This window comes from Suncus etruscus, chromosome 2, assembly GCF_024139225.1.
Source record: "Suncus etruscus isolate mSunEtr1 chromosome 2, mSunEtr1.pri.cur, whole genome shotgun sequence".
Classification (NCBI taxonomy): Eukaryota; Metazoa; Chordata; class Mammalia; order Eulipotyphla; family Soricidae; genus Suncus; species Suncus etruscus.
This window is the reverse complement of record NC_064849.1, coordinates 7,132,091-7,148,560: the sequence shown is the minus strand read 5'-3', so window position 1 is coordinate 7,148,560 and position 16,470 is coordinate 7,132,091. Positions and strand designations below refer to the sequence as shown.

Sequence of the window (16,470 nt, the reverse complement as noted above, 5' to 3'; positions counted from 1 at the left end):
CAAGACAGATGAGTCCAGAGTTTTCCTGGGCCCAGCTCTTGGAACAGGAGAATATGGAGGGCCCTCAGCGAAGCTGCCTATCAGGGGCCCAGCATTGGGTTGCTGCCTCCCTGGGTGACTTCTTGTCCTGGGCCTGGTCCTCTGAGCCCACTTTTGGTGGAGTCAAAACCACTCAGTTTCCCTTTTCAAACCTATCTGGGCCCAATCATGGTCTTGCCTGGTCTCCTCCAGGTGCCCCCAAACACTGCTGACTCGTCTCCTGTCCTTCATCCATCAGGTGCTGCCAGTGGCATCTTCAAAGGCCAGCGGGACAGAGGTCGGTACGCGACAGAACTTGTTGGATCACTCCCAGACATGCAATTAAGGACAGAGCCACAGAGTGGGCACCACCTTCTTGGGTTGCCTTCATGCACTAAACGTCCCTGCAAGTCCCGGCCTCCAACACTTCACAGCTTCCAATTTGCTTCCTGGCACTTGAGAGGCTCAAAGAACTAAGGGTCGGAAGGCAGCAGGGTATTCTAGGCATGAGGCAGTGCCCCTAGGGCATCAGCTATCCAAGTTGCTGGCTTCTGTCATTCAGGGGGTGGCCCAGCCCCATTTCCTAGTTGGATGTTATGGTGAGGGCTAGAGGAAAGTTTTTCCGGGCCAGACACATGGACGGCGCTTTCTCTGGGTGGCCATGGGTGCCAACAGAGGGAAGGAAGGGAGGTCCTTTTGGGGAGCAGGGCAAGGCTCCTGGGGTTCAGTAGAGTGTGAGCCTAGCCCATGGGACTCTTCACACAGTCCTGCTCTCTTGCCAGCCACATGTTGTGTCTCATTGAGAACTGGCGAAAGTCACAGTTTACCTGCTTGGGAGGGTAAAGTGAAGTAGTAAAGGACAGTCAGGCGCAGAGCCGGAAGTGGATGAGGGCTGGGGCTTGAGGGAACCAGAGCTTTTAGCCAACAGGAGGATGTGTCCTGGGCCAGGAGCTTCTAGTTCCAAAGCTCCCAGACTCTGACCCACCACCCCCATTTCAGAGCAGAACTTGATCTGCGCTCCCCAGAAATCTTCCTTCTCAAAGGGCGTGAATAGAACGAGAGTATCCCACTTCAGCAACTGCCCTCACCAGATTCCTGCAGCCAGCCTGCCTGCCACCCAGTATTTGGGGTACATAGCTCCCTGGGCCACTGACTGGGGCAAGGCCTTGCTCTTCCTGCTTTCAGTTAATGACTGCTAGACATCATCTCTGTGCAGCCTCCACCAGGATTTGGGATTCTGGCACTGAGCACAGACTGCACAGGAACATGTGTGGCATGAAGCACAGGTGGTCTGTGCCCTGCATGTGCCCAGGGCTCCTTTGCATGTATACATCCATGCATCTATGCATCTGTGCGTGTTTGCATCCATAAATTTGTGCATTTGTTCATGTTTACATCTGTGCAAGTGTGTGTCTGTGTCTGTGTACTCGTCAGAGCCCCTTAGTCACTCTGGTGCTTGGCTCCATGTTTATGGTCTCCTGGCTTGTGCACATGAAGGAGCTGTCTTTATGCATTTGGCTCTCTGAATGTATGTGATGAGGCTTGAGGACCCAATCCTGGCTGTTGCAGCCCTTAGTGAGCTCCCATGGACAGAGGCAGGACTCGGTGGTTCCCACTCAGCACAAGTCAGCAATGCTCCAAGAGGTAAAATAGCCACTGTGTGCCAGGTCATGGGCCCTGCAGGATTCCTCACCAATGTGCAGGGGAGCCACATGACATGACTGGGTGCAACCCAGAAGCCTCCAGGAGGGAAGGAAAGGCACAGTCACCCTGGGGTGCAAGTGCTGGACAACACTTCTCTGAGACTCACCCTTTGTCTCAGTTCCCCCAAAATTGGAGCTGGAGCCCCCTACCCCTGCCTGTTCCCTTGTCTTCACTGCCATTCTGAGACCCCTAGACAGCCTTGACATAGGTAGCATAGGACTTATGCATGTTTAATCCCCCTCATCCTGGGGGTTCCTGGAGCTACCTAGGAATGATCCCTGAGTGCAGTGCCAGAAGTAACCCCTGAACACCGCTGGGTGTGGCTCCCCACTACCACCTAAAAAGAAAAGAAAAGAAGTAGATACAGACCTCAAAGACCCTGAGGGGTGGGGAGGAGGCCTGATACTGAGTAAGAAAGGGGCATGACTCCAGTGCTAGGGCCTTCTTGCTCTTGATCCTGGTCTCCACCTGAGCAGCTGTTTCTTGAACACTAACCTGTCACTACTTCCTTCCTCTAGATTTCCTTCTTATCATGTGTTGGACCTTCTATGGGAGTCCTCTACTTTTTTTTTTTTTTTTAGCCTTTTTTTATCCCTCTTTTATTGAGGGGGAAGGAAGATACGCTGCTATGCTCAGGGTTTATTGCTGGCTCTTTTCTCAGGAAGCACTTCTTGTGCTCAGGGAACCATATGGGATGGTGAGGATGGAACCTGGGTGGGCTCTCGGCGAGGCAAACTGTCCGATCTTTCGTTCCCTCTTTCTTTTCTTTCTCTTTCTTTCCCTTCCTTTCTCCTCTCCCTTCCTTCTTTCTGTATTTTCTCTTTGTTCTTTCTCCAATCTTTTCATGTTAAAAATGTTCATTTCTGCTCTCATATGTTTAGTTTCAAAAGGTATTTTATGCTCTGTGTTCCTTTTAAAAACACAGCTTCTTCCTTTTGTTCTTCATTTAAGCTCTTTGATCTCCTCCCTGCAGGCCTGTATTCCCTCTAGGTTACTCTTTATTTCTCATCTGAGTGGCTTTCTTTGGGGCCAGAATATTTTGATCCATGCTCTGTGACAGGACTTGTCAAAGTTAAGATGGTCAATGCAACTGCAACTACTGCCAGCATTGGATGTCTGCTGTGTTTCTGCGAGTGTTTTATCTTGGGGGGTGGGACACCCCAGAGTGGAGCCCTCCTGCTTTAGCCTGAAGAACCTGAAACAGAGCAGAGAAGAAAGATGAATGCATCTGTGTTGGGAGCTCATTCACATCTTGTCTTCAGGGTTAAACTCAGACAGACGTCTGCCACCCCAGTCACTGGCTGCTTTCACTGAAAACAACTGGGGTCAGAGCCTTTCGATAGGACAGCATTAAGGGAGCTTGCCTCAAATGTGGTCAATCTAGGTTCAGTCCCCAACATCCCATATAGTTTGGTTTAGATGGATATATTAGAGTATGTGGTATTAATATACAAGTGTACCCCAGCACCACCAAAGTACCCCCAACCTCCACCCTACCCGTGTGACCTCTAGTTCACCAGTATTCCTCTTTGCTTCACCCCACACCTGCTGGTGAGTATTGTGATCCAGACCTAGAGAATGGTGTGTGATTGTTCCATACTGTCTCCTATCTTGTTTCATCTCATGATATTCTGCAGCTGAGTGAGAACATCTGGAATCTGTCCCTCTCCCTCTGATATTCTTTTTGTTGGGAGGTGAAGGCACACCCATCAGTGCTCAGGGCTGACTCCTGTTTCATATGCTCAGGAACCACTCCTAGTGAGATTGGTGACCGTTTTTGTGGTTCTGGTAATGTGCATGGCAAGTGTTTTATCTGTTCTTTTTTTTTTTTTTTTTTGGTTTTTGGTTTTTGGGCCACACCCAGCAGTGCTCAGGGGTGACTCCTGGCTGTCTACTCAGAAATAGCTCCTGGCAGGCACGGGGGACCATATGGGACACCGGGATTCTAACCAACCACCTTTGGTCCTGGATCGGCTGCTTCCAAGGCAAATGCCGCTGTGCTATCTCTCCAGGCCCGTTTTATCTGTTCTTTATCACTCTGGCCCTCTCTCTCACATGCTTTTTTGGTCCAATTCATCAAGTTATTTGTTGTGGAATTTTAGGATTTATTTCTTGTTCTGGAAATCACACCCAAGACTTTATACATGCCAGATAAGTATCCTACCACCAAACCACATCCCAACCCAAAATTTTAAGATTTCTTGATATATCTTAGATATTAATCACTTATCAGAGAAGTGATTTGCAAATATTTCCATCCAATCTAGGTTGTCTCTTTGGATAGTTCTTCATGCCTTTTTTTTTTTTTTTCATTTTGATGGTGTTCAGCTTATATGTTTTTCTTTTTTTTTATTTTGTTTTTTTTTTTTTTTGTTTTTGTTTTTGTTTTTGGGCCACACCTGGCAGTGCTCAGGGGTTACTCCTGGCTATCTGCTCAGAAATAGCTCCTGGTAGGCATGGGGGACCATATGGGATGCCAGGATTCGAACCAAGCACCTTAGGTTCTGGATCTGCTGCTTGCCAGGAAAATACCACTGTGCTATCTCTCCGGCCCCTTATACATTTTTCTTTTCTTTTCTTTTTAATATGGAATGCTTCACGAATTTGCGTGTCATCCTTGCACAGGGGCCATGCTAATCTTCTCTGTATTGTTCCAATTTTAGTGTATGTGCTGCCAAAGCGAGCACTTATATATTTGTTTTTCTTATTCTTTTCTTTTTTTCTTATTCCTTGGTGGAGGGAAAAATCCAACAGTACTCAAGGCTTACTCCTAGCTCTGTGTTCATGGATCACTTTTGGGGCTGCATGTAAAGCAAATACCCTACACATTGTAGCTGTTGCTCTGGCCTCTTTTTGTTTTTGTGCTTCTTGTGCTAAATTCATAGCAGTGTTTAAATTCTTTATGAAATTACCAAACTTTTTCCCAAAGTGGTTGCACCATTTTAGATCCCCACCAGCAATACCTGGGTCCCAGGTATTTATATTTATATTCGCCTTGTTCAACCTTTCTTCTGTGAATTTGTGTGTGCTGTTTTTTACTAAGGCTGTTTTAGTAGATCTGAGTGATTGTGCTATGCTTTTAACTTGCTCTTACCTGATGTTTTGAACATCTTTTCAAGTGCTCTTTTAAATATTCACACTTTCTTTGCAGAAATGTTGAATCAATATTTTCATTTTCATATTTTCATTGAATCAAAATCAATCATTTTGGCTCAGATTGCTGGTCTTCTCAGTGAGTTGTAAGAATTCTCATTATGAAGCCAAAACAGACCTATGTGTGTTCTGAAGTACTGTCTCCTAGGTGTGATTTTCCTTTACCTTTCTCAAAGGCATCTTTAGAAAAGTGAAGCTTGGCATGCAAGTGTGGATGAGTTGGTCTTTTTTTGCCCCTTCTGTACAATATCTTCTTAGTATTGTACAGTACTTTAGTGTCCTCTATAAGAGTTCTTTGAGTAATGGCCAACCATGGGTCAAGATTTCCCATCATCGCATCTCATATGGTCCCCTAAGCACCACCTGGAGTAACTCCTAGTTGCTGAGACAGGTGTGACCTTCTAAATGCTGGGTATAATCTCAAAAAGCAAAAAACAAACAAACAAAAAAAAAACAAACGTGACCAAAACAAAACAAAACAAAAAAACAAACGTTCTTTAATAGATAAAATTACTTAGCTATTTAAACAAACCAATTTTGGCTGGAGAACTTGTCCGGGTGGGGAGGCAGTGCCATGTACACAGCTGGCTTCAGCACCCTGGGGACCCCTACGAACACAGCAGGATCTCTGACCACCTCTAGATTTGATCTGTCACAAATAAACAGATACTCCAGTGAGAAGAAACAGAGCATGAAATGAATGACAAAATATTACATTTAGGTGAGGTGAGTCAGGATTCACTATACTTATGGTATGTCTAGTTTTTTTTTTTTTTTGGTTTTTGTTTTTTTTTTTTTTTTGGTTTTTGGGTCACACCCAACAGCACGTAGGGGTTTCTCCTGGCTCTACGTTCAGAAATGGCTCCTGGCAGGCTCGGGGGACCATATGGGACGCCGGAATTCAAACCACCATTCTTCTGAATGCAAGACAAATGCCCTACCTCCATGCTATATCTCCGGTGCTGTGTCTAGTATTTGTTATAACAAACTTTTGTTTTGTTTTTGCTTTTGGGCCACACCAGTGATCAGGGTACCTGATCTCCTGACTCCAAACATAGGAATCACTCCTGGTGGTGCTTAGGGGACCATATGGGGCACCCACATACAAGTCAAGTACCTGACTGGCTGTATTATCTCTTTAGCCTCTAATATCAAACTTATCTTGATTTATTTATTTTTGGGTTTTGGGCCACACCTGGTGGCACTCAGAGGTTACTCTTGACTCTGTGCTCAGAAATTGCTCCCAAGGGGCTGGAGCGGTGGTGCAAATGGTAAGGCATCTGCCTTGCACATGCTAGCTTAGGATGGACTGCAGTTTGATCCCCTGGCATCCCATATTGTCCCTCAAGCCAGGAGTCATTTCTGAGCTCATAGCCAGGAGTAACCCCTGAGCATCACTGGGTGTGGTCCAAAAACCAAAAACCAAAAACCAAAAAAAAAAAAAAAAAAGAAAGAAAAGAAAAGAAAAGAAAGAAATTGCTCCTGGCAGGCACAGAGGACCATATGGGATGCTGGGATTCAAACCAATGTCAGTCCTGGGTTGGCCGCTTGCAAGGCAAATGCCCTACTGCTGTTCTATCTCTTTGGCCCCCAAACTGATCTTTTTAGTATAATTTCAGGACTATCTCAGGAAGTGGCATCCAGTGCAAATGTTTGATTTGCCCTCTCAGGCCTTCTTCAGGACATGCATGTATTTACCATTATTGTCCTCCTGATGAGCTGACCCTTTCATCATTATGAAATGGCTCTTTATTCTGGTAACAATCGGTGTTCTAAAGTGAGTTTTAGTGGCTATTTCTAGAGCCACTGCAGCCTGTGCCGACTACTTGCTCAATGGATCTTTTTCTATCCACTTACCTTCTGCCTGTTTCTTTTAAGTCAGGTTTCACAGATATACTGTTATTGAATTTTACTTTAAAAAATATATTCAGACCATTTTGGTCTTTTAATGGGATGCATACTTCATTAACATGTCAGGTACTTATTTCAGTGGCTGAGTCTGTTGATCATTTTGCCATTTAACTTCTGTTTTTTCATTTTTTGTTTCTGTTTATCTGTATGGGGACAGTCCTTCCTCCCTTTTCTTTCATTGTAATTTATTTTTATCATCATAGATAGGTAGAAACCTTTTCAAACTTTGTTATGCTACAAAAGAGAAACAATCAAGACCTAGAGCCTGTGGTCCTTTGTTTAAAGAACTCTGTGGCCTAGAGTGCTGTACTCCCTGTATAAAGCATGAGGGTCACTTCTCAGGGGCCCTCAAATTAAATAAGAAATAAAATAGCAGAAATGATTTCTCTCCTGGTGCTGGAGACTGCAAACTTGAAATCCAGGTCTCATGGCTTCCCCATTTTGGAGGCTCCCTGTGTCTCCTGGCTGGTGGCCCCACATCACTCTTCCCTCTGCTTCGGTCTTCAGGGCGTAGCTGGACATGGTAGTTATCAATCCTCTACAGCCTTGCCTTCAGTCCTGGCTTCTCGGCTGTTTGCCTCAAATCTCCCCTCACCTTTCCCGTAATCTGATGAGAATGCTTGGCCTTGGGTTGGGGTTGGAATAATTGATCCAGGACGAGCTCCAGGTTGGCAGCATTACTGCAAAGACTTCCAGGGAGGTCACTGCACAGGGCCCTGGGTCTGAAATGGGCCCTGGATCTGAGATGGGCTTCAGATCTAAGATGGGCCTCCTTGGGGGCCTCTTGTAGTTGAAGCAATTCATTGCAGTGACTGATTTTCCAGTGTAAACCATCAGGCCAGGAGCTGCTCAATGTCCATCTGCTTCCTGTGTCTGTAGTCACTAGGAATATCAGCCTGTGATCTATCTGGCTTTGGCGTAGAGTAGCATCGGCCTCATAAAACAAAATGGCTAGTGTCTCCATCCTTGTATAGAACTAGTTTTATTTTTCTTTAAACGTTTGATTGATTTCATGGCTTAAGGTCACCTGGGCCTAAAGTGTTCTTCATTGAAGTTATTTTTTAACGAGTTTTTTAAATTTTGGGGCCACAGACTGTGATGCTTAGGGGTTCCTCCTGGTTCTGCACTCAGGTGCTCAGGGGACCATATGGAGTGCTGGGGAATTGAACCCAGGTCAGCCATGTGCAAGGCAAATGCCCTCCCCACTGTACCTGGGATTTGCTGGTCTTTTCTTTTTTCTCTTTTCTTTGCTTTTCCTTTCCTTTTGTTTAAAACAACAACAACAACATGATTTAGTGGTCTATGTAGAAAATTCAAGATCCTGGAGAAAAATATTGGGGTAACTAAAATTAATAATCTAATTCAGTAAATTTGTTGGATCAAAGATTGTATCAGATTTTGGGAGAAATTACAAAACTATTGCAAGATAGAAAATAATATGAGTGAGCAGCTATGCTATGTTTTTTCTGAGAGTCAAAGTTTCAAAATTTTAGAAATGCTTTTTCACACGAACTTCAGAATATACAGAAGTGTGCCCCACAGGTCCCACCACTCAGCTTTCGAAAGTCAGTTGTAGGCTAAGCATATTTCCTCTGTGCTCCTTTTGCCTCCTCCAGGGCATTGTCTAATTTTCTAACTATTCTAGTTCAGGTCTAAAAGATAAGAGCCCTGTAGAGGTATGTAAACAACATCAGGTCTGTAAGGTGCTCAGGGATTACTCCTGGCTCTGCTTTCAGGAATTACTCCTAGTGTTGCTCGAGGAACCAAACAGTGGTGTGCTAGACACGCGCTCTACCCACTCTACTCTCTCTCCAGCACCAGAGTAATTCTATTTCTGGGGATATACCCAGAAGGATGGAAAACCTGGTCTCAGAGATTTACCCCAATGGACTGAATGTGTGTCCCCTCTGGGACTGCGGGCCATGACACTTGGCAGGAATGGGTCCCCCCACCTGTGTCACCTGCATCTCCAGTTCAGGTCACAAGGCAGCTACCCAGCTTCATCCTGGTTTCCCCATCCCTGTCCCCAGAAACAAGTGACAGCAGACAGGAGCAACAGGAGTTGGGGGACAAACAAGTTAAGGCTGAGCCTGGGGCCAGAACACTTGGGTTTTAGTCTAGCCTTATATCCCTGGGGATCCCAAGTTGATTCCTTTAGGTGCTTTCACTATCCAATGGGAGTGTGTGCCCGTGAGGTTACAGCGTTTGCTGCACTGCCTTCTGCTGGGCTCCTCAGTCTCCTAGATCCTGGTACTTTCCTGGCACACTTATAGTTCATAGTCTCTGCATGGCTCTGAACCATGTTCTGAAGGACCCTTCCTGACCAGGACCTACTTGTTGCTGTCTTCTGCAGCAGTGGCCTGGAGGTGCCTCAGGCTTGAGCCCCTTGCTCGGTAGCCCTCAGGACATTTGGGAAAACCGGACAGTTCACACATTCACCAGTTTACAAACCCTGTGGCAGGTACACAGACCTGGTAAGGGGGTGCCACCTACCCCATGTCATCTTCCTCCTTACGCTTCCACATTCCTGTTCACATTTGCAACTTGAATACTTGTTTTGTTTTGGGCCATGTCTGGCAGTGTTCAGGACTTACTCCTGGCTTTATGCTCCGGGATCACTCCTGGCAGGGTGCAGGGGACCCTATAAGATGCTGAGGATGGAACCCGGCTCAGATACATGCAAGTCAAGTGTCCTCCCCACTGCCCTATGACTCTAACCCTCGAATATTTTTTATTATGATGTCTAAGGCCTGCTATGTGGCCTCTTTGGCTATATGGGGATTTCTTTGTCCAAGTGATTACCACAGTGGCAGTGATTTCAAGAAACTCTCAAAAGATCCTGGAAGGAAAAATAAAGAATGAACGAAATAAAGCCATGTTGTGTGCACTGTGCCCTCTCTGAGGTCTGCCTACAAAAGCTGGGGAGCCTGAAAGTGGCTTGGGGGTGTCTCTGAGGAGGTGACAAGTGCTCTGAAGCTTGAAGCATGGCTTTTGCAGGTAGCAAATACAGGTCAGCATTGAGACCTGCTTTTGCAAAAGAGTTAAAAAAAAAAAAAAAAAAGTCCAGAAAGATAACTTGTAGTTAGTGGCTGAGCTGGTACGGGAAGGAACAAGGAGTGAAGGACACAGATGCAGGGGCGGAGGGGCGGGGGTACATCTAACGAGATAGGAAAAAAAGGGATGGCTCGGTCTCTGCACAGGAAGACAATCGCTTTAGATCTGTCTTAGGTTACGTAGATCCTTTCTTTAAAAAGCAGTCTATATATATGCACTGTACGTATGGATAGCACCGTCTCCCTCACCCCTACCCGTGGGTAGGAGCTTTTGGTTTAAAGGGCCTCCCCCCAAAATGAAAATGAACTCTGCGATGTTACTGGGTGGGGAGAGGAGCTGAGGGGTTCACTGAAGTGGCAAAATAAATAAATAAATAAATAAAAAGAAAAAAAGTGCCTCCTGAGATGTAGGGGTGGTGGTGGGGGGCAAGAAGCAGGTCCCCTGGTAAATTAGCAAATTAGCTCAGGAGGCCTGTGGGGGTGATCCTCAACAGCTGGCTGAAGAAACTGGGGTGCTGCAAGACCTGTCAGATGTCAGGTCTGAGAAGCCTGGCGAGTTCTGGGAGTGATTGGGGGGTCGCTTGTGAGGAGGAGGTAGGGAATCTGGGGGTGGGCACCCCCTCAGGCCTGAGCACTTCGGGGAGTCGTGGGGGGCCAAGAAGCGTGTCCCCAGCTAAATTAGCTCAGGAGGCCTGTGGGGGTGATCCTGAACCGCTGGCTGAAGAAACAGGGGTGCTGCAAAGACCTGTCAGACGTCAGGTCTGAGAAGCCTGGCGAGTTCTGGGAATAGGGGGGTTTCCTGGGGGGAGGAGGATGAGATAGGAGTCGGGGTGGGGGAACCCCCTCAGGCCTGAGCACCTCGGGGTGTGTGTGTGGGGGGGAAAGGAACAGGCGAGAAGGGCCAGACTCCTGCCTCAGTTTCCCCGGCTGTCCTACACAGACAGTCCCGGGCGGGGGGACCCCGAGGAGGAGGCGGCCACTCGGTACGGGACTGGCCGCGGGCGCCTCAAGTTCGCTCGCTCGCTCGCCGGCGCCTCAGCAGCCCGTCCCGAGCGAGCGCGCCCCGGCCGTTTCCGGCGGCGTCCCGCGGCGTCTCGCCGCGCCTCGCCGCGTCGCGTCGCGTCGCGTCGCGTTCCCGGCTCGGGCGTGGGCGTGGCCAGCCTCGCCGGGGGCGTGTCCTGCGTGCTGACGTCGCCGGGGGGGCGAGCGACGTCGCGCCGGCGTGCCGTGGCGTGCCGCGCCGTGCCGCGCCGTGCCCCGCCCCCTCCCCCTCCCCGCTCGGGCTGTGGAAAGAGAAGAAAAAAAAAACTTTCTTTTTTTTTTTAATTGAGGAATCAACAGCCGCCATCTTGTCGCGGACCCGACCGGGGCTCGGAGCGCCAGCGACTCGGCCCCGCCGGCCCCCGGGGCCCTCCAGCCGCCCCCCGCGCATCGCGGCCCCGCCGGGCCTCGGCCCTCGCTCGGCGGCTCGTTCGGGCGGGCCCCCGGCTCGCCGCAGGCTCGGCCTCCCGTCCCGGAGCGGCGGCGGCGGCGGAAGGGGCCGAGGGGGCCGCGACGGCGGCGGCGGCTCGGGCGATCGCCGCGCTCGCTCGGCGCCGCTCGGGCCTGCGGGCCGCCGGCCGGCCAGGGCGCGGTTAGGCGCGGCGCGGGGCGGCTCGGCGGCGGCCCCGGCCCCGGCCCCGGCTCCGGCTCCGGCTCCGGCTCCGGCTCCGCCAGCATGTCCGCGGGCGCGTCCTGAGCCGCCGTCGCCGTCCTTCGCGTCGCTGTCAGGCGGGCCGGGGGCGCCGCGTCGGGGCTCGCGGCGTCGCGGCGGGGCATGAGGCGGCCGCGGCGGGCGGCGGCGGCGGCGGCGTCGGTGTCGGTGTCGGTGTCGGCGGCGGCGGCGGCGGCGGCCGGGGGCGGCCGGTGAGCGCTGCGGGGCGCTGTTGCTGCAGCCGGCTGAGATTTCGGGGGGCCGCCCGCCGCCTGCCCCCACTCCCCGCGCCCTCCCTCTCGCCCGATCGGCGCGCTCGCGGCCCCGCGCCTCGCCGGGCCCCGGACCCCCGACGCTCGGGCCCGACGGCTCCGGGAGCAGCAGCGGCAGCGGCAGCGGCAGCGGCAGCGGCAGCGGCAGCGGCAGCAGCAGCAGCAGCCGCCGCCGAAGATGGCCGAGAACTTGCTGGACGGGCCGCCCAACCCCAAGCGAGCCAAGCTCAGCTCGCCCGGCTTCCCGGCCAGTGACAGCACAGGTGAGGGGCTGCGGGCCCCCGGCGGGTGCACCCCGAGGGGTCGCCGGCCAGCGTGCCAGTCGGCCCGACCCGATCCGATCCAACCCGACCCCGACCCAGGCCCGGCCCGGCCCGGCCCGGCGTGGACACATCCCGCCCCGCTCGGCTCCGCTCGGGCCCGGCCGGGCAGGCAGGTGACAGTCGCGGGAGGCGGCCTTCAGGGTCCCCCCGGCCGGGCCAAGACGTCCTTCTGGGTCCCCCCCAAACACACACACACACACACACACGATACGGGGCCCCCCCGCGACGGACAGACACCCCGCCGCGGCTGTCCCAGGCCCAGCCCGGCCCGGCCCAGGAGTTGGGAGCTGGAAGTTTCTTTCTTGGCTCGGCCTGCGGCCCTCGGACTCTAGCTGGCCCGGCTGCGCCGCCCGGGACTCGGGGGCCCCCCATGTTGCCCAGTTGTGCCCGGTTCCACAACTTGAAAAGGGGGGGACAAGAAAAAAGAAAAAAAAAAGGGGGGGAAGGGAGTCGGGCTCGCAAGGCGCTCCGCTGAGCTAGCTCTCCATCTCATCTCATCTCGGCCGTGGGCCGCTCCGCTTCCCCCTGCGTCTAGTAGACGTTCAAAATGACGACGTTTGGGATTGCGAGAACAGGAGGGTTTTTTTATTTTTTATTTTTTTAAATTTTTTTCCAACCCATCGCACCCCCCCGAAAGTGATTTTATTTGAAGACGGAGACGAACCAAACTAACTAATGCCTTTTTTTTTTTTTTTTCTTCCCTTTTCCCCTCCTCTTCCTTTCTGGGAATTTCTTTCCCCTGCAAACTTCTTCGCTCATCCAATCTAGTTGCCCAAGCAAGCAAGCAAGCAAGCAAGCAAGCGAAGTCTCTTCTTAAATGCTCTGCTCCTGCGATCGCTTCGCTTCTCCTCGCTTCGCTCCGGCTTCTTCTTCTTCTTGTCTTAGCGGGTCGGGCCCCGGGAGCCTTTGGGAACTAGTGGTTATTTCCTCTTTCGAGGCCGTCTTGGTGTTAGAAACGTGCGTTCCTGCCTGCCTGCCTGCCTGCCTGCCCGCCTGCCTGCCCGGCTGCTGCCGGCCACGGCCAGGGCGCAGCACAGCACAGCGCAGCGCAGCTCGCTTGCATTTCTCCAGTACGGGCTTGTAGTAGCAGCATCTGAAAATCTGTTTATAATGAATGGGCCTCAATTGAATTAACGTTGCTGTAGCGAGCCTCCGGACTGCAGGCGCGCAGCTGTGCGTCTTCTGCAACTATTCTTGAGACTTGACCACCGGCATTTTTTTTTTTTTTTTTGCTCCTGGTCAAAAAGCCAAACGGTGCAATTGGGGCAACACAGAATTTGTGGCTTCATTTTTTTATAAAATAATTTAGTGATTCCAGTGATGTTAGTTAATGTGGAAGTGAGAGAAATGACTTTAAAAATATGTATATATATATATATATATATGCATAATATATGAGCTCCCAGGACCACACCCATCACGGCTTTGCCATGTATTTAACCCAGGGTCTCGCACATGGAAGGCATGTACTCTGACACTTTAGTTTCATCCCAGACCTTGAGAAATGATTTAAAAAAAAAAAATCAGAGGCAGGCTCTTGTCTGATTACAGTAAAATTTGTTAACTAGCAAGAGGCAATTACTAAGATTTGTGGCATCTACAACTAACTCACTGCTAAGGCTTTTCTTACAGTGCTAGAGTTGAGTTACTACTGGCTTTATACAATAACTTTAGCGGAGAAGAGAAAAGTGGAAAGGGCCACGGTTTAAATGCCCCTTTCCTGAAGAGCAGATCTCCTTTGCTTCATTCATTTACCTCGGTGTTTGAATGAAAAGTCTTTAATCATATAAATGGTAGAGTGGACAACTTGAGTGGAAGCTTGTCCTCAGAAACTGGTAACTTTCTGAATGGCTTTGCTCTTGTTGAATGAAGTTATTGTGGATTTTGTTTTATCTAGAAGGACAAATGAGCAACGCAAGGTTTAACAAAAGACTTGTCCTGCTATATACATTGGGGTCTTTCCAAACAGCCTGGAGGATTTGAGAGTTCCACTTTCCATTGGTCAGGTACTTGTCAGTAACTTTGCTGCTAATCACAGCAAAGTGCTCCGGGAGAGAGTCCCATTGCGAACCACATTTTTACACTTGCTTTTCGGTTTTCCTTTTCTCCTAGGCATGGTGCTTTAACCTTTTCAAGTGTGGAACAGAGTGTTCAGTTTTTAAAGAGCAGCTCTGATTTAAATAATGCAAAGAATTAAAATTTAGGGGCCAGGGTGTTAAGATAGGATGGTAAGGTGCTCACTAATCCTTGTCCCATCCCCTGCACCACTTACGGTCCCTCATGCCCTGCCAGGAGTGAACCCTGAGCACCATCAGATGTGGCCCTAAAAACCAAAAAAAAAAAAAAAAAAAAAAAGGAAAAGAGTAAATAAATTATTTGTGTGTGTGTGTGTGTGTGTGTGTGTGTGTGTGTGTGTTGATGTAAGGGAGGGAGCAGTGTCCAACCCATTAAACAAGGTACGACCTCATTTCCTGTAACTAGTCTTAAGTTAAGGATCATAAGGATATCTATTAAGCAAATAAATGACTAAAGGATTTACATTACTTAGAGTCAGATGAGTGAAGGTACTCTGCTACTCCGCTAACATGGCAAGTGGCAGAAACGGAGTAAATTCCTGAATGTCTAAGACTTGTTTTATGGGGGGCTGTGTGTTGGAGGCTTCTTGTTGGAAGTTGGGCAGATGTTCCCTTATCCCTGTCTGAGATCGGTGCCAGCCCAGAGAGAGGAGGTGGCAGAGCTGATGAGTTGGACTGCCAACATGCAGTGCAGCGCACATCTGTGGGGACTCGGAGCCTCTGGTGATTTAGTCCTATCCTGGGGAACCAACAATAACTGAGAAACAGTTTCTCATGTGGGAGCACTTGTTAACCAGGTCTAGCCAGGAGGCCCTTACTTCTTTGCTAAGAAGGCCTCTCAGGTGCCTGGAACAGCACCTGAGGAGAGATCCCAACCCTTACCCATTCGGGTGAGCTCCCTGGTGTGATCGAGTGAGCCAGCTCAGAGAGCATCCCATGTTCTGACTTCCTGCTGGAGGGTCCACTGGAGCCACTTGGTTACAATAAGCAGGACTCTGTTAACTGGGTGTGTAGTTGTGTGTCTCAGTATGTGAGTGGGGATTTCTGATTTCCCCGTGAAAGAGGAAGACTCAGGTGGGCAAAAGAATTTCACTTGGGCTGTTGTGTGGCTGGAGCTTCCTGAAACTAAGATTGAAAGTGCAAAGAACCTATTCGTGGGCTCCCTTCGGAGTGGACAGGGCATTTTCCATCCAGCGCTGGGTCAGTGTCCCTGAGTGGTTGTGATGACATTTGATTGTGTGAATGAATCCCTTTCCCTGTAGGAGAAACTCGCATGTGAGTAAAGCTGGGGGTAGATGTAGTCGAAGCCAAATGGCCTTTCCAGGGAATTAAGTAATGGTTTGTGCCTGGACCGCTCCCTTTTCTCCATTGGAGCTCCCAGCAACCTGGGCAACAGGTGAGGTTTCTGGGTGAGGAGTCAGACTTGAGAGAGGGGATCTGCCCCAAAGCAGTGTCAGGGAGGGACCCCAAACAACTGGGGGTTGCAGGACAAGATGGTCCCCTTCCCTGGTCCCACCTTCCCTCCTGCATTGGGTAATTGTGGAGCAGTCAGGGTGTTTTGTGTTTTGTTCAGTTTTTAGAGATGTTTCTGGGGCCAGAGCTCTTCGTGCTTTTACTTGTTGGAAAAGAGGAACTTTAATAGACTGAGAGGAGAGGATGGCGCTGTTTGAAACCCCTGGGCTGGTGGCTGCAGGGGTGCCAGGGGTCTTGCCAGGGCTGCCCCAGTAGAACAGCTGAGTAATTCTGATTCTTAAATAGGCTAGAAATGACTTAGATGTGAAATCTTACCTTCCAAAGTGGATGTTGGAGTGTTGGAATAGCTTCTAAGTCAGACTGTTGTAGTTGGGGAGTCTGATTACTTGGTGTGGTCTTAGTGCAGACTTGGGGTGTCTTTAGTGTTTTTACTTAGGGTGTTGGTAAACACAGTAGTTTCAAGTGATTTTTGTCAGAGAACATTTTTCCTTGTTAAGATGAAATGAGCCTTGTGAGTCGTTTGGGTCCTGGGGCTCTTATTTGATAGTCAGGTAGTTGGGGCAGTGCTGGGCAGGACACCCCTCTTCATTTTTATCTTCCTCACACCTGTAGTTTGCAACTTTCTTGATAGTAGCCATAGCCTCCTGGGTGCTGTGGTCACCAGGTTCCTCGACTGCTGTCTTTCAGCCCGCAATAAAGGACATGTGAAGAAGTTTCGGAAAGAGTTTTGTGCACAAGTGTGGTTGGGAATGGCTGGCCGACCCTTCTAGAACTCTCCTGAGCCTTTATATCTTG

The 16,470-nt window shown here is 49.9% G+C and overlaps 1 protein-coding gene and 1 non-coding gene across 2 annotated transcripts in view; one reads left to right on the top strand and one right to left on the bottom strand.

The window, feature by feature from the left end:
* Positions 1 to 4,302: 4,302 nt before the first annotated feature.
* Positions 4,303 to 4,409, bottom strand: LOC126003154 (U6 spliceosomal RNA). The gene has a single exon (XR_007493691.1). It is a non-coding gene; the product is annotated as a U6 spliceosomal RNA (small nuclear RNA).
* A 7,535-nt stretch (positions 4,410 to 11,944) lies between these two features.
* Positions 11,945 to 16,470, top strand: part of CREBBP (CREB binding protein) — an 89,941-nt gene continuing 85,415 nt past the window's right edge. The window contains exon 1 of the mRNA XM_049768430.1: positions 11,945 to 12,067. Coding sequence (XP_049624387.1) covers positions 11,983 to 12,067 — 85 coding nt within the window. The 5' untranslated portion in view covers positions 11,945 to 11,982. The remainder of the gene's footprint in view (positions 12,068 to 16,470) is intronic.